The 24,890-nt window shown below is 28.4% G+C and overlaps 1 protein-coding gene across 1 annotated transcript; it reads left to right on the top strand.

The window, feature by feature from the left end:
* Window positions 1-1,060: 1,060 nt before the first annotated feature.
* On the top strand, window positions 1,061-17,290 carry LOC130671756 (uncharacterized). The gene is made up of 5 exons (XM_057475829.1): window positions 1,061-1,121; window positions 6,457-6,948; window positions 10,257-10,536; window positions 12,644-12,730; window positions 15,621-17,290. Exons 1-5 carry the CDS (start codon window positions 1,116-1,118, stop codon window positions 16,397-16,399), a joined length of 1,644 nt encoding a protein of 547 aa, XP_057331812.1. The 5' UTR covers window positions 1,061-1,115; the 3' UTR covers window positions 16,400-17,290.
* The last annotated feature ends 7,600 nt before the right edge of the window (window positions 17,291-24,890 follow it).

Genomic DNA, 24,890 nt, shown 5'->3' with positions numbered 1-24,890 from the left:
TTTCAAGTGCCCAAAACTGGCCTTGAAGTGGCCAAAAACGGTACCTCTACCCTATGTCAAAAATTTATTACAGTTTAAAATGTCAGCAAAGTCCCTATACTTCGAAACTGTAAAAATCACATTATTTCGGAGACGTTACAGTTTCACATAATACTTTTTTCAGTCCTTGAAAGCTAAAGGTTTTCTACCTTTAAATTTTGTGATATAAACTGTAAAATTTTGTGTCTGTAATTTTAATTACTTTATATTACAAGAAGAAATCTTAATTATTACAGCGCAGCTTGAAGTCTTTTATACGAGGGCCCTGTTTTTGCACTGAAAACTGTAATTTGTCCGAGCACGATAAAAAGTAAAAAGTAAATACGAACTTCACTTCAATACGGATTCATTTCGTCACTCGTAATTTCGAAGTAGGCGAAATGAATCCGCATACAGAGTGAATATCCTTTTTTTTTTATCCGGGAATTATTTTTGAGTAATTCTATAATTAAAATAAACTCTCCTCCGGAATGAATTTCACTGTCAGGAAATAAAATAAAAAATAAAAATCATCATCCGCCCGATAATAACTTCGGAATTAATCCGCTTAATCCACTTCAAATTTTTTTTACAATGTAATCGTGATTGAAATATCTCAAATATATGACAATATTTCGTCTTCGGGTTATATTTTCGCGGGTGTTTTATTACAGAGCCCGAAAGTCGATAAAATGAATTCTTAATAAAAAAATTTGTAAACCAGCTGAACATAAATAAAAGTCGCGCCCAATAATTATAGAATAATTAAAAATTCAATAATTAATTTTCATAAAAAATAAATTTCTATAATTTCAGTACCCTGACATTTTTTATTTACGATCAATAAATAAATAATTCGACGAAAAATATAATTTAAATCTTGTTAAATAAATTTTGCATTAACACTCGCGCACTCACGTTTAAAATGAATAAATAAATTAATTAAAAATATAAATATATTTTCGAAAGGGATGCACGTGTTAAATAAACCAAGTGGGGGTCAATATAAATAAAGTGGAATGACGATAGTACAGCTCAGTGAGTAAAGTGAGAGTGCCCGTGTGTTATTCTGACGTACCATCGCGAGTTGGTCTATCATGAAGGTACTTATGAAGAATTACCTATGTTTCGTGACATGGATATATTATATATAATATTGTATTATAATTATCTCATCATGTGCTGTGATATCTGATTAATTAAACCACCGGCTAACGGTTACTAATAATTAAAGTTATCTAACAACAAAATAATTAATTACAAAATAGTGGCTCGGAAAATTAGTGATTTATTTTTCCTTATATTTTTTTTCTACTTACCCAATAGTTTATGAATTTAAAGATGAAATTATTATCAAACTTAAAATTTCAAATTCAAATTTAAAAAAAAACTTCGAATATTTGATCCTGTGTAAATTTAAATACTACCAATAAGTTGGATGCTCGTGAAAGTTTTCCATTCGTGCCCGTAACCTTTTTCGAGAGTTTATATATTTTATATATGTGTGTAACATATATTTATGTAGATATATTTAAATTATATGATTTAAATAAACTTTTCAAAATTATTTAAACAAGAGTTTGTTTAATTTTGTTTAATAATTTTATTGACATGTGATACGATTTAGAAAGCGATTGTAGAAATCGAGATTGTTTTTTTTTATAAATAAATAAAAATAAGGAAGAAGAGATAGAAGATATGTGGGTAGGAAAATAATCAATTAACTATATGTAGGTTTTTGTATTAATGGAGTTCGCGATTGGCGATTATTATTATTATGTTGGGTATTGAGGTCGACGTCAAGATCAAGGACGAGACTCTCAAGATCACTTTTACTCAGTGATACGGGAACCGTTACTTTTTTTCTTGACTTATTTATTATTCAACAGAGGCAAAAAATAAGTCTATTGATTTGTTACTTAATTATTACACTAGTATTTTTTTTATCAATGCAGTTGTTGGTACACAAAAAAAATTTGAATTTAAAATTTTAGTGATACCGTTTAAAACTTAGGATTGATATTTCGGCGTAAATATCAAAAATATGAAAATAATTAATGATATCTTTTTTGTGGCTTTTTAAATTTACTATAAAAAAGGCTTTATTGAGTTTTTACTTGACATCAATATTTAGAGCTCTAGAAGCTGATAAATTTATTTTTGAATTTTATCAAAAAAATGAATGCCTTTAATTCTTAAAAAATGCGTCGTAATTTTTATTTTTATTATTGTTTTTTTATACAAGTTTACAAGATAACTTGTTTTCAATTTTCAATTGGTTGAAAAAAAATTTTTGTTCCTCTCACACGGAGCGCAAATTAGCGGAAACATTTTTATCAATTAAATGAATTATTTTTACATCATATAAATCCTTTTCATAGAATGGCATTGCAACTTAAATATATTATTTGTATAATTGACATATTTTTTATTCTGAAGTATATAAATATAAAGTGCGAATTTTTATTCTTTTTTACGCCCTTGTACTTCCCGGGTTGCGTTAACAAAATGATCATAAAAAAAAAAACATTTTTATATTTATACACTTTCTGCTGAAAAAAATCGAGTGATTTGACAAACAAAATTTTTTATCTGCCCTCTTATAGTTCCCAGTACTAATCGCGAGCCTCACAGCGTAAAAAAGAAATTAAAAATTTGTTTTCATTTTCATATTTTTAGATAAACGACATTCGGCAAAGAAATAATTTACACACTTATAATTTCCAAGCGCCATAGGGGCTCCTTATTGTTCTGTACGTCTGAACGTCACTCAAAACGCGATATGTTAAAACCCTTTTCCTGTATGTAAAATAACTATTTCCATAAATTACATAAAAACATTGCGATGAAACCGTCAGTGCATAAAAAATTTTTCTGTAGTATTTTTTCCACGTAAAAATAAAAAAAAATTTTGTTTAAATCATTAAAAAAGGCCTGAACTTTTTTCTCTATCACGCTCAAGTCGGCGAACGGTTCTACCCTCGTTGCACTTGCGCAGTAAATGAAATTCCACGTTTTTCTCTTAAACAAATAAAAATTTTTGTGCTACTGAAGTTATCTGACGTCTAATAAATTTTAAATTTTTTTCAAAACGATAAATTATAAAAAAAAAAATAATTTGAAAAATTGCACTTACAGTTTTTTTAATTTTCTACATGTGCATTTTTTTTTTTTTTTTTTTTTTCGATTGATCTGCTGAAAAAAACATCTGAAAATTGTCTACTAACTTCATCATAAATTAAAAAAAAATTAAAACATTGATTGCTAGATTAGAGTAATGCATCGAGCCTCGTTCTTGATTCTGCATTTAGCGGTTTTGTTAAAAAAAAAAAACGTTTGAACAAAAATTACTGTAGACCTTCTTAAAATGATTTTCAAGTTATATCTCAACAAAAATTTTGTTCCCTTTCTGATAAAATGTTTAAACTAACATTGAATTGAGTATTAAAATAATCCTGAGTTGAATAAATCCGATGTCTCATCTATATATATATTTATATAGATATGTAGTAGGTGTCTTATAGAACAAGTAAAGTTGCTATATATAATTTGATATTATACCCATCATCTTACAGACTTTCACCAACAAAACAACAAACTGAGCTGCTCCACTTGCTACTGCATGTACATTTCATATTGACTTGCATCCAAACCAACCACTTCCTTATATATAATACTAAACCTTATATTACCAAAATAATCTCGTATCTATCAAAATAATTATCTCCAACCGACTCCTCTTTCATCATGACGCGCAAATATTATTTTAAAATTAAAACATACATTTAATTAATTTAATCCACCAGTCTCTTATATTAAAAGTTTTTATACGTTATGATATACAATAATTAGAGTATGTTATTACAACTTTTTGTGATGTTCTTAAAATATATATGAAATTAAATAACTACATTTGTTGAATTAAATCCAGCCGCCATTAATGAAATATTTTTCCAAAGCTTATTTTATAAAATATAATATGGATGATTTAAATTACATAAATACCGGAAATATTTATATATATATGTATATATAGTAGGTTGTGACGTACGATGAATAATTAATATTTATATAATTGTTAAGATTTTATTATAGAAATTATGAAACTTTTCAACCTTTCATATTTCCTTGATAATTAAATCTCTGCTTGAAACTTGACATCTATTTTTTTTTTTACTTTTAAAAAAATAAAAATGAGAATTTTATAAATAATTATTTTAATTTATGTATCTTTCAAAATTAAAAATTATGAATTACTTTAAATAGTAGAAAGTTTTTTAAACTGAACGCTTTATGATGATGAGTGGTCGAAAATATTTATCAACAGATATATATATATATATATATAGAATAAGAAAATTTACTATTTTTTAGGCATTAAAAAAAAATTTATTATTATTATCACATTGAGTTTCTCTTTTTTAATGACTAGTATATATTACATGGGTTAAAATTTTTTTTTAAATATTGGAAACTGGAAATTTGATATAAAATTATCGTTTTACGACGGATTTCATTTTTTAATTTATCTTTCATAATTTTCACTTGAAAATTTAATTAAATTTTGATTTTATAATTTTTTACTCGAAATTATTTATTTTAATGAATTGGTGCCAATTAAATAAAATGTAATTATTATTAATATAAGCAAGATAGAGAATGGGAAGGAGGGGGGGGGGGTAATTGAGGTACAAAAAATATATTTTACTCTGCACTGTAAAAAATCGGTGTTAAAATGAACTGATATCAGGGTAGCGGTGTTATGCAACCGCGTACATAAGGAGTAAATTGACTCCGATCGGAGAATAAGGGTGTAAATACAAATATTTAAAAATTTTAAAAACAAAAGAAAAATCAAAATAATATTTTGTTACAATATTCAAATTATCGTTAATTGAGATAAAAAAATCTGAAAACCGCCTGACCCTGCGGACCAGCCCCAAAACTTCCCGCTGTTTCCGAGCTCAGGGAGCTTGTAAACATTAATACTTGTAAAGTTGGCCGATAAAACGTACTTTCACTGAAAAATTATAATTTTTGTACGACAATATCTTTGGAACGAATGAACCGATTTGAACGTACTTAGTGGTAATCGAAAGGGCTCAACAAGACTTAAAACTGAATACATTTTGAGGCAAATCATGCAAGTGGTTTATAAGTTATACGCAAAAAACCAAAAACAAAAAAAAAATTTTATTTTTATTCTTCGTATAACTCGTAAACTACATAACTGATCTACCCCAAAATCTAATCAATTCTAAGTTTTGGTAAGTCCTTTCGATTGCCACCAAGGACGTTCAAAACGGTTGATTCGTTTCAAAGATCTCGTCGAACAAAAAAAAGTTCACACTCATACATACACACGGACGTCCATCCGGGATTAGTCAGAATAGCTTCCTAGGACCTCAAAACGTCGACATCTGATGAAAACTCGATTTTCGAAAATCGGATCGAAACCATGGTTATTGCAATAACTTCCCTTTTTTTGAAAATTTGCAATTTTTTTAGCGGGAAGTTAAAAAAAAATTCCATTACCTTTGAAATAAAAAATGACACTTTTATTAAACATAATAAATTGCTGAAATTTTCGATCGCTTATCAGATTAATTATTTAGGAACAATCGCCGTGTTCGGCCGAACTAAATCCTGAGTAAACTTAGTAAAGTAAAAGCATATTTATTACACTAAATCTTACTCAGTTTAATTAAAACTTAGTTCGGCCAATATTATAATTATTTTTTTGTATTTGAAAAACGATTTTGCTTCTGATACTTCAAAATTAAACAACAGGGAAAAATTTTAACACCGCTACAGATGTTAATTTAATGCAATTTTCGGGGTTAAATTTAACATCGATAACTTTAATACCGAGATAGCGTTGACTTACATCATTTTTTTGCAGTGCACGGCCCATTTTGCTCTGGGAACTCTAGGGGTCCGTTTTTCGGCCCATCCTCAACAAAATTTAATATTTTAAGAATCCCAACGTAAGAGACCCAGTTTCCGATCAGGGACCTAGTACTCGATTACTCATAGATTTGTATATCTATATTTACTAAATTTTACTAAATATAAATATACAAATACAAGGAGTGATGGAGTACTAGGTCCTTCACCCTACGACTACGTTATTTTAAAATTTTTTTAATCTTATTAAACATATAAATCGTGTAATGCGCGCATTAAAGCGAGTGTGGTGACAAGTGTAATGCCAAAATAATTACTCAAATCGGTTTATAACATCGCGTTTTATCATAGCTGTGAAAAACAACGATTTGAAAAACACCCGGTTGCTTTTTAGTTGATTTCTATCCTCATTAAATCATCTCATAAATTCATCAAACCGCCAATTAAAAAGGACCATCGATTACTATATACTCTGACGTCGACTTCGTAAGGTTGAATTAAAAAAGAAAACTAATAAAAAATTTTTTTCAGCTGTCAGTATTATTACTGACCCTCGCAACTCTATCGTCCTCATCGGAAATATCAAGCGATGATTTTTTGAGACGAGCTGCCTCACAGTTAGATCGTCTGTCAGTCTACAAACAGACAAAACGGGACACGAAGAACCAACTTGAGTCGATTGCACAGTACGAGAGCTTACGTACTATCACGAATAAAAATGACAAGAGAAAGGGAGATAACTTTGAAATAAATTCGGACTTAGGTCAAGCTCAAGAGATACTTCTTAACGAGGATGCCATGAGAAGGATCGATGAGCTTGCCACTAATGCTTACAAGCTTTATAACGACCCCAATTACGAGGCAATCATGCGAGAGAGGATAAAGAGATCAGGTAGTGGAGATTTTATATCTGGAATTGCTGGTTCCGTATTAAATGGAGTTACTGGATTATCTGGAGGGTCCAGTAGTGGCAGCAGTGGTGGTGGTCATGCCTACGACTCTTATGGCGCACCCGTCCAACCTGTAAGTAATAATAATAAAAATACTATCGATAATTTTTTATTTTTAAAAATTTTATTAATTTTCTTTCATTGAAAAAAAAAAAAAAAATTAATATCTGAGGAAAGAAAATAAAACTGATCAACTGTCTGATTAAGTTTACTGTTTAAAATTTTTTTTATCAGCCCATTTTACCCCATGTAAAAATGTGCCAGTAAAATTATGTCCATTTTCTTCTTTTATTTTTTACATGAAAATAAAAAAAAAATTCTGTAAAAATGTTAAAAAAAAAACACATTGACCCATTTTACCCGTCATTGGAAAAATTTTTCGAATTAAGCAAAAAAAAAAAATTTGTAACCGACCTAAAAGTTTGGTAGTTGATATTTTAATGAAATCATTGCTAGAGTCAGAGGATAATTTAAATAATTATTTTTTAATCACTGAAAATTTCTCCACGAACCTGCTAGTCGAATAAAACAATTGTAATTATCGTCATGTTATTGAAGTTGCAATTAATCTGGGTCACAGATAAACACATAGAAATAATGTTAGAGTAGATTACGATTATGGAGGGAAATTTATCCAAGAATAATTTTTATTTTTTATTCTTAAATTTCTTTTTCTTTCTCCTGGTTTTTTAAACTTTTATCCCTTTCTTTTCCTCTCTTTACACACTGCATTGACGAGATAAATAAAGGTGCTGGTGTTAGTTTCTGAGCCAGTTCTTCACTCACTTTATATAAAAGGTAATACTCAGGTATGATCTCACTATTTTAATCCGATCTTGTTTATTTTTCAACACAGACAGTAACTTCTCATACTGTGCAAATATTTATCTCCATTTTAGTTTTCAATTTAATTTAAATTTATATATATATATATATATATATTGGGGTGATCCAAAAAATAACAAATTTTTTTTTTTCTTCCAAACAGGTTCAAAAGTTTCATTTAGATAAAAAAAGACGCCTGTAAAAATTAGAGCTCTTAATATTAACATTAAGAGGTTCCTCATCGCACTTTTCTATTTTCCATAAGAATAACATGGGAAAAATTTTTTTTACGTCTTCTGATTTTTATAAGTAGCTAACGATGCGTCATAGGAATAATTGGCAGGCATATTTTTGTAGGGAATTGAATGCTCTACAGAAAAAGATTCTTATCATTTTTTGAGAAATCTATTTGTTCAAAAGTTATTTGAGGTTGAAGTCGAATTCATATTAAATTTTGAGATTTTCTACTTTTCCGGCGAAACTATCAGACTTATTACAAAATATCATCAGACCTTTTTTGTAGACAATTTTATTTCCTAAAAGTTATTTTTGATGAAGTTTTTTTCGAATTCCGCATTGTTTTCTAGTTATTTTTATTTTAATGTCAAGCTCATAAAAAAATAGTCTTCTGATCGATTTTAAGAGCTTGACATTAGAATAAAAATAACTAGAAAACAATGCGGAATTCGAAAAAACTTTATTAGAAATAACTTTTAGGGAATAAAATTGTCTACAAAAAGGTCCAATGATATTTTGTAATAAGTCTGATAGTTTCGCCGGAAAAGTAGAAAATCTTAAAATTTAATATGAATTCGACTTCAACCTCAAATAACTTTTGAACAAATAGATTCCTCAAAAAATGATAAGAATCTTTTTTTGTAGAGCATTCAATTCCCTACAAAAATATGCCTGGCATTTATTCCTATGACGCATCGTTAGCTACTTATAAAAATCAGAAGGCGTAAAAAAAATTTTTCCCATGTTATTCTTATGGAAAATAGAAAAGTGCGATGAGGAACCTCTTAATGTTAATATTAAGAGCTCTAATTTTCACAGGCGTCTTTTTTTATCTAATCGAAATTTTTGAACCTGTTTGGAAGAAAAAAAAAAGTTTGTTATTTTTTGGATCACCCTAATATATATATATATATATTTATATCAAAAATTTTTAAATGTCATATAAATTGCTAGGGTACAACGGGTCATCAAACAATGAAAGCATGGAAAAAGAAATTTTTTAATCAAAATTAATATTATTCAAAAGCCACAGAAATTAATTACTTGCTAAGGTTCCGTTGTGACCCAGTTTTCCCAATATATTAGAGGAAGCTGAGGAAAATATAGGCATCAAAACAATTACTTCTTTGATCCTGAATTCGCTAAATTTTTTTATTGTTATTTAGATTTTTAAAAAATCATAAAAAAATAGCCATTAAAAAAAAAAATTATTTTAGGGCAAAGTGAGTTTTGTTAAAAGAATAATTCTTTCGTAAAATTTGATAGGTATAAAAACTGTGTAATATACTATTTTCACACGTGATATTGTTTTTAAAAAATGTAAAGACCGAAGTGCAAAGTAAACTGAATATCCCAGAAAACAAACAACCTTCAGTAAATATCAACATGATGAAACGGATAGTTATGTTGAAACCCAGTTAAAGCATCAGGTATTTGAATATGAGGGTGAGAAAAATTGAAAAGTAAATATTCTCATATCTCCTGACGCTCCGTTTTCATCATCAGACTGCACCAACATATAATAGCAGTATAAAATTTCAAAAGTTAATAAGGTAAACTATAGCAGCAAATATCGATTGATCTACTCGAGTAAAATTAGACACAGCTAGTGTGCTATTGGTTCTCGTGTGTATGAGCACCTGGGAATTAAACACGAAGAGATGATTAATATATGTATGGTTACACCAAACTTTAACAAAGCTCTAGTGAGCTTACTGAGATTTAAAATGTTTATCGGGATATTTGATAGCATCTAAACTCGATCTCAAAAATTCGAGACTTTGGTATTGAATAGAGTACGTGTATTCACACGGGTAGTTTTGGTTTATACAAAGTTTAAATCTTCACAGGGTTAAGGATAAGCAGCCTAGAAAATGTTGTTGCATACCTGTGAGTTTGCCCAATACGAGCACAGAAAATAATTTAAACCTTGAACCTTTTCAATAAAATAAATAAATATTGATATCAATATTATGTTACAGTCTGCAAAAAAGTATATAGAACCCGAGGCAAAATGATTTTTGAATGTTTGTTATCTGAATTATTTTACTGAAAACTGGAAACAGCTGAGTTTGAAAGATAAATTGATTTACGGTTGCAAACAAAAAACATTTTTACTATAAACTATAAATCGGCTGTAAAGTTCGGGCTGACTAACTCACCCCATATTTGCCATACATTGTAATCAAAACTTTTTAAGGAAAAAAAATTTTATGTCTCTAAGATAGTATCTCATTTTGCCCCGGGTTCCTCTATGTAAAAAAAAATGTAACCGCTAAGTAACAAATTTTTTTTTCTGTAAAAATTAACTAATTGCAGTACGAGAAGCCTTTCAGTATCTGGGACTTCAAAAAAGCCATTATAAATACCGTAATCCAAGCGGTAAAAGCAATAGCAGGTAGCGCTATTGCGTTTAAAGGTCACCTGATCAAAGGCGGCGGTTTCGTCGTTCAAACCGCCGGAAGAGTTATTTCTTCAGGAGGCGAAGCCGCAGCTTCGTTAGGCTCCCAGTTGGCCAGTAGTGCACTCATCGCCCAATCTTCGCCGGTAGCTCACAGCCCTCCCACTGGATACTCTTATAATCCACCTCAGCAACATGGTAGCTGTTTTTTTTTTGCATACAAATTATTATTATTTTTATAATTACCCGGGTCAAAAATATAACTTGATTCAGACTTGTTTCTCCTTACTTTCTTTTGAAGTTATCGATTTGCCGACGATTTTCGATAAGTTCTCGACTTTTTAAACTTAAATTTTTTTCAACTTTTTGAACTTTTTTCATCTTAGTTTCAACTTATTTGTATTTATTGTTCTTAGTTTGAACTTATTCATCTTTACTTCGAGCACGATAGTCATTCATCTTACTTTTGACTTGCTGAACCAAGTCGAAAAAAGTTATTTCGCGTGCCAAATGCCAAAAGGGCGTATTACAGCAGTTAGATAGGGTTCCATGCCATAAGGGCGTATAAAAAAATTTTTTTTGTCATTCTTTTTAGAATCGCTCGAAACGTAAAGATCTGCAGAAAAAAAATTTTTGACGTACTATCGCCAAAAGGGCGTATATCTTTAGATCTTTGTATCTTTGTATCTAAAGATATACGCCCTTTTGGCTTTGAAAATTTTTTTTTTATTTTAAGGCTTAGAACATGTTTACAAAACGAATGGCACCAAAAACAAAAAAATTATACGCCCTTTTGGTTCTTCAAAGCCAAAAGGGCGTATAACTTTTATACGCCCTTTTGGAATTTGGCACGCGATTTATTTGCCTTACTTTCGCCTTAATATACAAAAATTATTTCACCTTAGTTTTGACTTTTTCGCCTTATAATTTAAGTCGAATAAGTCTAAACCAAGTCAATTTCGACTTGATTCAAACTTTTTCGCCTTAAATCGTGGCTAAGTAAGCCAGTTAAGTCTAAACCAAGGCGAAAACTCAATGTATTTCATATCTCCGTAAAAAAAAAGTCGAGTTTGTCTTGTGAAAAACGGCTCCAAATTTCGACTTGGTAAACCAAGTCTAATTCAAGTTTTATTTTTGACCCGGGTTATCAAGACTTCCACTGCCAGTAACTTTCAACTTGTCTAATATAAATACCCGATGAAAAAAGATTTCATACAATTATATGTAGACTATATATAATTATATATAGACTATATTTAAATTGGATAGAAAAAATGGCCCGATCCAATTGTATACAATTTGTATAGAAATTGTATACAATTCTATACAAATTGTATACAATTCTATATAATTATATACAATTCTATATGTTGCAATTATATATATAGACTATATATAAATTGGATAGAAAAAATGGCCCGATCCAATTGTATACAATTTGTATAGAAATTGTATACGATTCTATACAAATTGTATACAATTCTATATAATTATATACAATTCTATATGTTGTAATTATATAAAATTGTATATAATTATATAGAATTGTATACAATTTGTATAAAATTGTATATAATTATATAGACTTGTATACATTTAGTATACACACAAAAAAAAAATTCTCGACTGAAGGTAAATATTCTTGATTCAAGAAAATTTTTTTGGAGACCTAAATTTTCTCAGATAAAGTAGAAATCTTCTCCAACCAAGACGAATTTTCTTGGCTCAAGAAAATTTTGACTTGGTTCCCGAAAACGTTTGTCTTCAAAAATATTTTCTTGACTCAAGATATCTGTTTTTTTTCTGTGTAGAATTGTATACAATTTTTATACAGTTGTATACAATTAGATCGGGCCATTTTTTGTATATAATTTTATACAATTGTACAAAATCTTTTTTCATCGGGTAAAATATCTACACAGAGAGAAATTTATGGTAACAATTACAATATATTATGAGAATGGTTCCCATATCGTATGGTAACAGTTTTTTTTTTAATCGACTGTAGGAATAGCACCCGTAGAAATTATGGTAACCATTAATATCTATATGGGTTTAATTCCTATACCATCATAGTAAATATTACCATAACATTATGGTAATAATTATTATAAAATTATAAAATTCTTTATTTTATGATAATGATTCCCATAATGTATAGGAATCATTATCATAATATAAATGCAAACGTACTAGGAACAGTTACCATTATTTTCTGTTCATGTAGTAAGAAAAAAAAAATTCATCACCCTTTTATACTCCGTAATTTTTTTTTCATAATAATTAAATTTATTTTATTTCAAAGATTATTCTTATGACGGGCCTCCACCAAGTCATGACTCGTACAATTCACCCGAGAGTTATAACAACGGCCATTATGACGCAGCCAACGGTATGTTCCACAGTCTTAATTAATATTTTAACATAATAACAATCCCTCATTATTATTTTATCATATTATTCAAAACATATTCACAAAGTAAATTTGAATAATAAATAAATCAACTTTATGCGAAGCATCAGATATTCCTCTTATGAAGTAAATAACAATATATTTTATCTATGTACTTTACAAAGTAACAAAACTAACGACTGCATAATTTACTTGATATTCATTAAATAATTTTAACAAGCACAATGATTCATACAAACAATATTTATTTATAAATAATATTAATATTTTATATTAATAAACTAAAAAATTTTTCTCGATCTTCCACTCTAAGCAATTATTATTATAATATTACTAATAATAATAATAACTAATAATGACTGTTAACTCGTAGTCACTAACAGAAAAATTTTGAACTGTACTAATAGTACGTTATGTCACAAGGGATGAAACAAAACGATTTCAGAAGAATCTGAGGTAACTGCCATCACACTAGATCTGAAATAATATTTTTTTCCATACCTGCACCGAAAGTTTAAATTCCTGCCCTGTTTAGAGGGGAGAAGGTGCAGATTTGGTGAAAAATTTATATTCAGCCCACGGAAGGCAGGACATCCCAATCCGCGCGTTTTTCACCTTCGCCTTCAGCTCGAGTAGGCATTTTTACACGCGGGTCAGAATGTCTTACTTTTCTCCCTTGGTGTGTAATATACTATTATTCCCTGCTAGACGCTAAATTTTCCATAATTACCTGCACTTAAATTTAGAGTTTTAATGTCAGAAGTCAGTCAAAACAAAAAAAATTTAATACCACACTGAGAAAAAATTTTTCTTCTGACAACTAAATTTTAGTTATGAAAACAAAATGATTTGATTGCTCACTGCGAATTGTATATTTGGTTGTTTCAACTAAATATTTTATAATCCACCAACAAAACAAATTATTAGAATCTATAAAATATTTAGTAAAGATAATTACGCGTTAAGTAGCAAACATTAAATCACATTGATTACCTGTAGAGCTTATAGAGTAGTCATTATGAAATATATTAGTGAGCCTCAGAGAATGAGTTACTAAAAATAATTAAATATTATTTTAAAATGACAGAATATTTATTTAACAATTGAATAAATGCATATTTAGAAAAATAATTAATTTTCTTGACACGTACTTTTTTTTTGTACTATGACAAAAATTGTTCAGGGAAACATTAATATAAAACATTAATGTCATAGTGTAATGCAGGATACCGCTTTATTACTATCAAAAAAGGGTTCGCGTCACTTGGCTAATTTATAGCGGGTAACCCGTCCCATAAATGCTTCAAGTTGGGAATATAATAACTCTGAAATAAGTTTCTTACCAGGGACACTACAAGCTGTGGGCGCGATCTAGCGGCGAGCACCGAACTACTCCCGCTGCTGCTGCCTAGCACCATAACTTCTTCACAACGATATTTATCTTTTCTCCCAAAAAATTTTTCTTTTAGCTTAAGTCTTGATGCAAGCCAACAGCAGCGGGAGTAGTTCGGTGCTCGCCGCTAGATCGCGCCCACAGCTTGTAGTGTCCCTGGTGAGAAACTTATTTCAGAGTTTATATATTCCCAACTTGAAGCGTTTATGGCACGGGTACACCTCTATTATTCAACAGAGTGACTACAGTTTTTTGTATGGTAATATATCTTGTATTACGTTAAGACATTAATGTTTTCTTGAATACTTATTCTCGATATATACAAAAATAAAAAGTTCATTTTAGATAAATAAAAAAAAAAATTTACTTCATAACTTATATATATTATTTTCTCATTCAATTTAATTTAAAATGATTCAAATCATTTTTATTTTTAATTGATATCTATTTATAACTAAAAATTGATTTAATTCACATTATTCATTACTAATTAATGACAATAGAACTCTGTTATTTATTTTAATTAAATGAATTTCTCATTTTTTAAATCAATAATCATTGGGTTTAAATATATATTTATTAACCTCGAACAAATATATATTTATTCTAAATGAATATATTTTTCTGTGTCTAAGTAATATTTATTAGAGTTAATATAATAATATTTTGCTTTAAGATTTGAGTTTGTTTGCACTATAAAATAATTTAGTTGTCTATTAAATAAATATTTTCGTAACTTTACCAAATGATTTTATTATCTTAGGGAGAGAAATATTAATGTCAATCAAATAGAGTCTATTAAATCATTTGTTAGAAATGACAAAATAGATTATGTTGACATAATAAAATTTAGTTGTCCCAAATAAATATTAGTTTAACAGAATTTAACAAAAATGATTTAATTGTCCGAAGAGAAATTTTTTCTCAGTGCAATAACGCATGTTCAAATCAAACAGTTGATTTAGTTGATTATAATAACAGAGTGAAACTGAGATGAAGCCAGAAATTAATTTAGTCAGTTAAAGGCTGACGTTTCATGCCTCCGGGAACAAACTGATAATTCAAAATTTGGCAAATTATTTTGGTCTAATGTAGGCGTGTTTTGATTGACTGAGCAGATATTGAAATTCGCGGTTCTAATGCAGGTAATAAGAGTAAGCGCTTTATTAATGGATTTCAAAAAAAATAAGTAAATAAATGGATGATAGCTAAATTTACGAATAGCAGAAATTTTGATGATTTCTTCCATCATAAATAATTAGAAGGAGTTAAAACTATGAAAAGACTAATTTCGGTGAATTTTCCAATAAACCGAATTTCGATAGCGATCCAATTTTTCTTATAGACATGTCTGCTAGATAATTTTTATTCTTTGATACGATAAATAATAATAACACCAATAACAATAACCAAAACTAATAATAATATTATGAATAATAATAATAAGACGTGACTGACTGACGTAACGATTTACAGACGGCCCAGGGAATGAGGCAGGTTTGCTGTTAATCAAACCAACAAAATCAACTCAGCCATTGCTACATAACGAAGATCCACGAAGTAATGGCGATAGTTATCAACCCCAGCCTGAACACTCGGATCCTCCAGGTCCACTGCCGCTTCAAGAAACTTCAACAAAAACCGCTCAATTAACAAAACTTATTGGACTGATCACCGGAACTATAGGATCTCCAGTTCACTCTAATAATAATCATCACACAAATAATAATAATGATAACTATCAAGTAGAGCACAAAGATCAAGATCAACCTACTGCGCATACTCACGCACTGAATCACCCGATCAGTTACCAAACCGGCCATGACCAAAATCATCAAAGTTCCGGCCAGCCTCAAGTTGACTATGGAAGTCCAGGATATCAAACAGCGTTAGCGCATCAGCAAATCCAGTCACTGATAAATCCGTATCTCGGTGTGCCCATAAACCCGCCGACAAGTTTCAAAGATCAAAGTTTTGACTACGCGATGTCTTCGGACGCCTTGAAAATTCCGATTCTCAATCAAAATATTAATAATCACAATGAAATTGATGCCTTGATGGCAATCGGGCCAACGGGATATGCGAACTCTAATTTCGAAATAGTCCCGAGTGTGCAGATCGCCGATTGGTCGAGGTCAATTATGATTCCTAGGCTCAAAAAGTACCAACGTCGTCATATTTATGAAAATAGCGCTGATAGATTTAGAAATAAAGCATACAGTAACAAACGTTCGAAAATATATTACATGTTTTAAAGTAGGGGTAAGACTTTTTTTTTTAGGTGACAATATTTTTGCACACCTTAAAATTTTTGTAACTTTTTCGATTTTTCACTGTGATGCGAAATAATTGTGCAAGAAAAAGTCTTTCTGAATAAATTGTCGGGGTTCTAGATCGATTTAGTTTGATTATTATGCCGGAAAATTGCATCCGCAAGTCCGCAGTTTATAATGTTCGCATGGACGGAAACGCAATTTCAGTAAAAGTATCCAATTTTATGACTTTATTTTTTTCGCATCGGCTTTAGGTCAGTGCAGAATATGACCTAGTAGCTTATAAATATTTAATTTGTTTAATTATTATTAATTAATTAATATTTTTGTGTCATTTTAGTTTTTTGAGGTGTGCATTTTCATGAAATTATTTAAAATAATTAGTAGCTTGAATTTTTTTAATATTCGAAGTGTAAAATTGAAATTTTTTTGAAATTTATGTAAGGCAACAAAAAGAGGGCAAAATGGATGCAATTAAAAAATCAAATTTTAATTTCGTCTATTTAAAAAAAACTATAACTTTTGAAATTTTCAATTTATCGATTTATAACAAAAAATTTTTTTTGTAGCTAGTTAAATTTTTTACAAAATTGTCTTGAAACTTTTTTCTGTAATACCATAATTTTGAGAGCAATGCGTAATTTTTTATAAAAACTTAAATTTAATTTTACCGCCAAAACTAGAAAAGTGAATTTTTGAAATTTTTAATTTTAAAAAATTTCCTCTGGCTCCATTTTTCCCTTTTTTTTAAGAAATGAAAATACATTTATATTTATAATTAATTATATGAAATGTCAGAGTAGGAAGATCGAGATAATCTCGGCACTGTAAATATATGTATATTTTTATTTTAAAATACCGAATTTAATATTAATTAAAAAAAAAAAAAATAAACAAATAAATAAATTTACTCATTTATTTTCAATTCATAATCACATTTTCCAATATTCTCATATAAAATCTAAATATTTCACATTTTTATCGAAATTTTATTACAACATATTTATACTGTCCGTTTTTCTAATATTTTTCATATTTTTACAATCGCGGTATTTTGTAAGCTCATTTTTTTTTTATTTCCATACCGATCAGGAAGAATTCTATTCAAAGATCAAATTCCTTTGTTATTGTTATGTTCATACTTTCTGGAGTCCTTGAACTAAAGGACAGAAAAAAAAAAACTATATATTTTTCCGGATTTGCTGTGTAGCGACAGATTACAATGAAAGTGCGGAAAGATATCGGATCGTTACTCATGAGCTAACACGATACGAAGTACAAGTTATTTCCTTCGACTGGAGCATAACAAAAGTAAAAAAAAAAGTAATAATGATAAAAATTTTTTAAAACTTTCATTTTTTTTCCCTTGACAATACATTATTCACTGACGAACAAGACGACCGAGCAGACTGTATCGTCAAAGCGAAAGTATTATAATCATTTCGTCCTGTTTGTCGCTGAAATTTTTTAAAGCTTCCGGTCTTTATTACTTTTTTTACATGAAAAATAAATTATACCTCCATGAATAAATATATATGTATATATAACAATAATAGATATTAATAAGTACAAATTAGTTAATTGAAGGAAATGTGTATTTGACAGTAAATTATCTTGTTAAGCAACCGAATAATTTTTTTTTTCTTGTCTTTTCTTTGAAACGAAAATAATTATTTTCATACTATTTATTTTTAATTTAAAATTTTATCTTACTTTCATTGTTGCTTATAATTGAGTTCAATGTGAGCATAAATTTATCTCAGAAATTTTTTTTAATCATAAATATTTTTTTTTTTTTTACGTAAATTCACTATGACCGATTTACCCTTTTAATTTTATTATTACTATTTTTTGAAAATACGAAATGTAAAATTTTGTACATAATACAGTTTTTTTTTTTTTTTTTTTTAAATAAAGTTTTAATTCTATGGAATTTTTTTAAAATTTTTTGTTACAGTTGTGTACTCATACGCTTATTATCCGCCAAGAAATCGATACTATCGGACACATTCGTACTACAAATATGTAGGATAGGAAGAAAAAAGTAAACAAATAAATAAAGTAGAGAAAGATAGACAGAAAAGTAATAAAAGTTGAAACAAAGAGCTGGAAAATAGGGGAAAATAAAGAAAAATAAAACTTGGGCGAAGATTTGAATCACATCAAGTGTGACAAGTCGCGCAAGACATTTAAATTCCGTGACTACGGTAAATAGAAACCGACAAACAAAGTTATTTGTCTTTGGATATTTCCATGTTACTTTTTTTTAAAAAGTTTACTTTTATTTAATGTAAACTTTAAATTATTCGATGCCAGTCTTATCTACACTCATAATTGTAATTTTATTTACGTTTATATTTACACTGTAAAAAATCGTAAGTGAATTCGTAGTGATTACAAATTTTATTTTACTCCGTCAATCGGAGATCCGGAGTCAAAATTTTTTCGGTAGAGTGAAATAAGAATGATTACGAATTGTATTTAAATCCGTATTCACTCCAATTCGGAGTTTTAATATTAAAGGGCACACCTAGGGCACTGAAAAAAATAATCGCTAGCTGCTAGTGATTAAAAATCGTTAGCTGCAAGCGATTATTTCCCTAGCAGTTAGTAATTTTTTTGCTAGCAGGTAGCGATTAAAAATAGCTAGCCGGAAGTGATTTTTTCGCTAGTTGCTAACGATTTTTTCGCTAGTAGCTAGCACGGTGTACTTTTGAGTCGGTGTGAGAGCGAAAAAATCGTTAGCAGCTAGCGAAAAAATCGCTTCCGGCAAGCTATTTTTAATCGCTGCCTGCTAACGAAATAATAATCGCTTGCAGCTAACGATTATTTTTTTCAGTGTGTAACGGCCTAAAAAAAAAGGTGATTTTTTTGAATTTTTATTAAAAAAACTACTTTAATAATTGTTTCAAAATTTTAAGAGTATATTTATACATGTTTTAAGAATATACAGCGAAATTTTGGAAAAAAAAATTACATATTTTTTAAGTTACACACGATCTCCGACGGCGCGAAAAAAAAGGTCCTCCACTGCTGCAGTAATTCCAGTCCTCCGTGGATGAAATCTAAAAAAAAAAATTTCTCGTTAAACTAGAAGATATTGTCCGTACAATGATATACGATAAAAAAAAAAAAAAAAAAATCAAAGATTGACAAAATGACGGTGTTTTAAAAAAAAAGTCGAATTTCACCCAAAATTTTGGTCGTTTTTGGCCTGCCAAAATTCGATTTTTGATCAGATTAAAAAATCGATAGGTCATTGTACGAAGAGCTATATAAAGAACATGTAGAAAAAAAATTCCGTAGTGATCGGATCATTTGTCTTGGAATAATCAATGCAGCAAATTCGGAAAGTGCTGTTTCGAGAAAAACGCGTTTAAAGATAAAATGATCATTTTCACAGTTATAAATTGTTTGAAATCATACTTACAGCTAATCTGCTATTCCAGGTTTTACACACCACTGAATTACTAATTGCACCGAAAACTGATATAAATTGTAAATACAATATTCATGAGATGGATCAATCACAACATTATTGTCATTATTACGTAATTGTTTCAATATCTCTATCTGCCGATCGGCTGCACTTTAAATGGCTATAACTCAAAAACTATTTGAGATATCAATTTGAAATTTCAATATGTTATTTTTCTAGGTGTAATTTATCGAAATATAAAAAAAAACAAATCGATTTTTTTGAAATTTCACACTAGGTGTGCCCCTTAAAATAAACTCCCCTTCGGAGTAAAATTCACTCTGACTTGGAGTTTTAAAACTAAATTGAACCCCCCTTTGAAGTAAATTTCACTTCGAGGGAATTAAATAAATAAACAGTCATCCGGTCTGGATTTAATCCGCGTTCACTCCGAAAATTTTTTACAGTGTAAACTTTAATAGCAGTACATTAATTATTTAGTAAAGTAGATGTTGTTAGAGAAAATAAGTACATAATAAGTAATTAGATTTTGTTGTACAAATGAGTACTGAGTATATTAAATAAACAGAGTAAGTGTTATATCAATATTAATGTATGTTTGCTAGGGGAGCGTGGGGTCGTCCCGGTCAGCGTGTCATCCCGGTCACCCAAATTTTGAAAAGTCTATCATATAATAGATTTTGAATTTAATTTTATTTTATACTCTCATTGAATTAGAGGTAATTAATGAGCCCTAACGTTAAAAATTAACTACTTATTAATAATAATTAATAAATAAAAAATTGATCGACTTTTGATCTTAAAATCAATGACATTATCATAAGGTTTTTTATATATTTTACAAGAAGAAAAGAGTTTATAATTGATATGTATATAATCTACAGATATTTCTTAATCCATTTTAATTTTTATAAAAGTATAATTTTTAATCTTTTTTTTTAAATTCAGTTTATTTTCTCAAAAATTAGTTGGGGTCGTACCGATCAAAGTTATGGGGTCACAACGGTCAATTAATTCACTTGCTTTTTCGACTGAAAATTCGTGTGTTTGTTTAATAAAAATATTAACCAATATCTTATTTAATAAGCAATTAATCAATTAAGGTAAGATTTTTTTAAATTTAAGCTAAAAATTTTTTTGTTCATCAGAGGCATTTTCTTCTACAACATCGTAACAATTTTGTAACAATATTAATGAACAAATAAATAAATTATAGATGCCTCGTTAGCGAGTATGGAAAACGGAAAAAAAAGTTGCATGTTGTTAATTATTAATTTTACATTTTTTTCTATACTTCTTAAGTTTCAGTTGACCAAAAAAAATTTTACTTTGATGAAATTTCAGCAATACGACTTTAGATTCTTAATTTTTTATTTGAAATTAACAGTGCCCGGGTCGAAATATTAGACGTAAATTGAAGGTTTTGGACATTAAAAACTCAATTTGACAGCTTTCAACTCATTCAAAACGGAGATTGGAGTATCATAAATTGAAAACATATTTATCATAAAACTAAAACCTATTTATACTTACAATAAGAAAACATAAGCATACCAAAAAGATTTGTTCATCGATTTTGTACTCTTGGATTATATAATCACATCAATTCCCTAAAATTTTGTCTTCCGCATTTCTGGCTCTTAAATAAAAAATTCGTATTTTGAAAGAAAATTTTTTTCAGTTTCATATTTCTATCTTTAACACTATATATTTATATCTGTTCATATATTATGATATCAAGGTTATGAAAATTGTGATTACAAATATTGAAATAAATTAATTAATGTTATCATTAAACTAAAATCATAACTTATGAAATTACCAATTTTTTATGAACCAAAACACAAAAAAATCGTTCAAGTTACTTTCAAAACGTTAAAAACGTTCAATTTACGTTTAACACGTTAGGAACGTTCAACTTACGTCTAATATTTCGACTTGGGTTACCAGGATGACCCACCAAATGACCAAGTGTCGGGTCGCCCCGGTCAAATTTACAATTTTTTAAATTCATCAAATATTTCTACTTACATTTATACTTTCATTTTTAAGTATGTGTCTTTGGTTCTCTAGATTCCATAGAATAAGATAATGTCCGTTTTATGATCTAATAAGGATAATTCCAAAAATTTTGAAGATTTATTTCTTAGGTGATCGGGGTGACCCCACACTCCCCTACTATATATAAAAAAAAAATTTCTGGACACAAGAAATTTTTTCTCACCTAAAAGAAATTTTGTTTTTAATTCCACACCTGTCTAGAAAATCTCATAAAATCCTCCAATAGATTCTCATATATTCTCATAGAGATTTTATAAGAATGAATGAGTTCTATAAGAAATGCTATAGTAAAGTATAAGACCTTATATATAAAACTATAAGAATCTATCGGATTATTTAAGCAGAGATGTAATATAATTATTTTTCCATTTTTAGTGTCAACAGTGAGATAAATTATTTGAGAATCATTTTACGGTAGAAAAAAAATAATTAAGTTTACTTTGAACTGAAAAAAAAATTTTGTTTGATTAAAAATAGAAAAAAAATATTTTTTAATAAAAAAACTGTCTATCCTCCGGCCAATGCAAGCTTTGACGTCTAAAATTCATCAATTATTAACATCGAAATTTATTAATTGCACCCATTCAAAAAATTAAATTCTGCAATGTAAATATTTTATAAATCTTTATTGATTTTTAAAAAGCCCGCTTATATTTTTAATGGAAATTTATAAATCTTTCATTAGAATTATTTATTATTTTGCATAAACTTATAAAGCATTAAGTAACTTACGTAGTGTACTCTAGTGTTACATCAAAGAACTTCTTGCTCTTACCATCATTACTCGCTTAATAAATAAATTTTATCTCCCTTTCAATTTAAGAAAAATCGATAGTATAAATTTTAAATCAGAATTTGTCTCCCAAATCTTTTTTTTTTACATGAAAATTAGTTCATATATACAATATATATATATATATATATATATATATATATATATATATATATATATATATATATATATATATATATATATAAGCATACAATGTAGGAGAATATAAATATTAATTTATGAAGACATGACCATCTTAATCTTCAATAAATGTACAGTTATTAACGGGCTTATTATTATTCTTTTGTAAAAAATAAAATACCGTACATTAAATAAACAAGAATAATAATAATAATTTTTACATAACAATTATAACATTTATGTTCATTGTTGTAACAAAAAAATTTAATTACTTAAATATAATTATGAATGAGAGAGTTGCGTAATTTTTTTTTGTTTAAATATCAAAAGATCTTTTCTTATGATACGTAGAAACCTTCAAGTCCACAAGATGCTCAAGTGAACTTATTAGGTCACTGGATCATTGTACATAACACATAATACTCATATATATATATCTATATGAGTAGATTTATCAGCGTGATTTGAAATACACGTGGTCACAAGTTAAATAAATATGTATATAAATATATAAGGAGAGAAAGGAGGATAGACTAGTTATTGGAAGATCGTCAATATATGTAGACATTAATCGGAAGTAATAGCGTTCATTGATCTCGTGGTGAGTTGTAATAAAATTAACCTTGGACTATCCGGGTCGATGAATTTGTCAATGTTGAGGTAAAATCAAGGCCACTGCAAGTTCATTATCAAGTTCAGTATCAGGAATTTATAAATTTATATTATCGCTTATTATTTTTTCGATTTTTCATGCTGTGATGCGAAATAAATATGAAAAAAAAGTCTTTCGAATTAAATTATCGAGATTCGAGATCGATTTAGTTCGATATTTATGCCGAAAAATCGATTCCGTACGTCTGCAGTTTATAAACTTCGAATTTATGGAAACGGGATTTCAGAAAAAGTATCCAATTTTGTGACTTTATGTTTCATGCATCGGCTTTAGTTCGGTGTAGAATATGACCTAGTAGCTTAGAGATATTTAATTTGTTTGAATAATAATTATAGTAAATGGATGTTGTTTAATATGAGTGCGAATGTAGCAGAGATCAAACAAATTTAAAATTATATATCAATAGAATAAATGATTAATAAAATAAAATTAAAAAAAAATGCGTATATAAAAAATTTACAAATTAATAAGTGCATTTATTGAAAATATTTTTTTTTCAATTGTTTACTCTATTTATTTACAGTTTTTAATTTGTCTGATGTCTGCTACATTCGCACTCATCATTTATTTTTTTTTTTTTTTTTTTTTTTTTTTTTTTTATACAAAATTTGATGTTAAGTAATGACTTTTTTCCGATAAAAAATTTTTCATAGTCGGATTATTACTTTTGGGAGTCATGGGCAAATTAAGTTAAAGAGAGAGATGCCAATAAATGGATTTATTTTGGAAAAATATGAAGCAATGGTGAAGTAACTTGCATTTTATTTTTTTTTTTATAGTAAAGTATCATATAAATTAAAAAAATAAATGTCTGTTAAAAATCACCAGTGAGTGATCATTTTTTTTAAACAAAATCACCATTAATTAATAAAAAAATTCGACTCCTCGTCACAAGACTACCGCAAATAAATGCCATTCGATAATTTTTATTACACTCAAAATTAATACGCACGTATGTGAAAGCGAAAATACTTGTGATAATTAATATACATGACCTATTAATCTACTTCGATATCCAACGATTTAATTCCTCAATAAATAGACATCTCTACGCCAAATATATTCAAGAACTGTCAATATAAATACCATTACAAAATTAACTAATTGATTAATTAATTTACTCCTCAATTCATTCATCCCGTGAATTTTTTTCTTTTTTTTCAAATCAATACTTCTTCGATGACAAAAAATTTAAAAAATAAATAATTAGTCTTATTAATGAAGCCTAGGTCTATACTGTACGTCATATATTTGTATTTATTGGGTGGAAATGGAAGCGAAGGGAAGGGAAGAGAAGAGAAGGGAAGGAGAGGAAAAAGAGTGATATATACATAATATACAATAAAATACACCGGTTCGACGCACGTATAAATGAAGGACAATGACC

This window comes from Microplitis mediator, chromosome 7, assembly GCF_029852145.1.
Source record: "Microplitis mediator isolate UGA2020A chromosome 7, iyMicMedi2.1, whole genome shotgun sequence".
In the NCBI taxonomy this organism is placed as follows: Eukaryota; Metazoa; Arthropoda; class Insecta; order Hymenoptera; family Braconidae; genus Microplitis; species Microplitis mediator.
The sequence above is the reverse complement of the archived record's forward strand: the minus strand, read 5'-3'. Positions and strand labels throughout refer to the sequence as shown.

What these genes read in the sequence shown, in the direction of transcription:
- LOC130671756 (XM_057475829.1), top strand. An exon ending in ATGGCGCACCCGTCCAACCT is followed by an intron (nt 6,949 to 10,256) that starts GTAAGTAATAAT and finishes AACTAATTGCAG; the next exon opens with TACGAGAAGCCTTTCAGTAT. An exon ending in TAATCCACCTCAGCAACATG is followed by an intron (nt 10,537 to 12,643) that starts GTAGCTGTTTTT and finishes TTTATTTCAAAG; the next exon opens with ATTATTCTTATGACGGGCCT.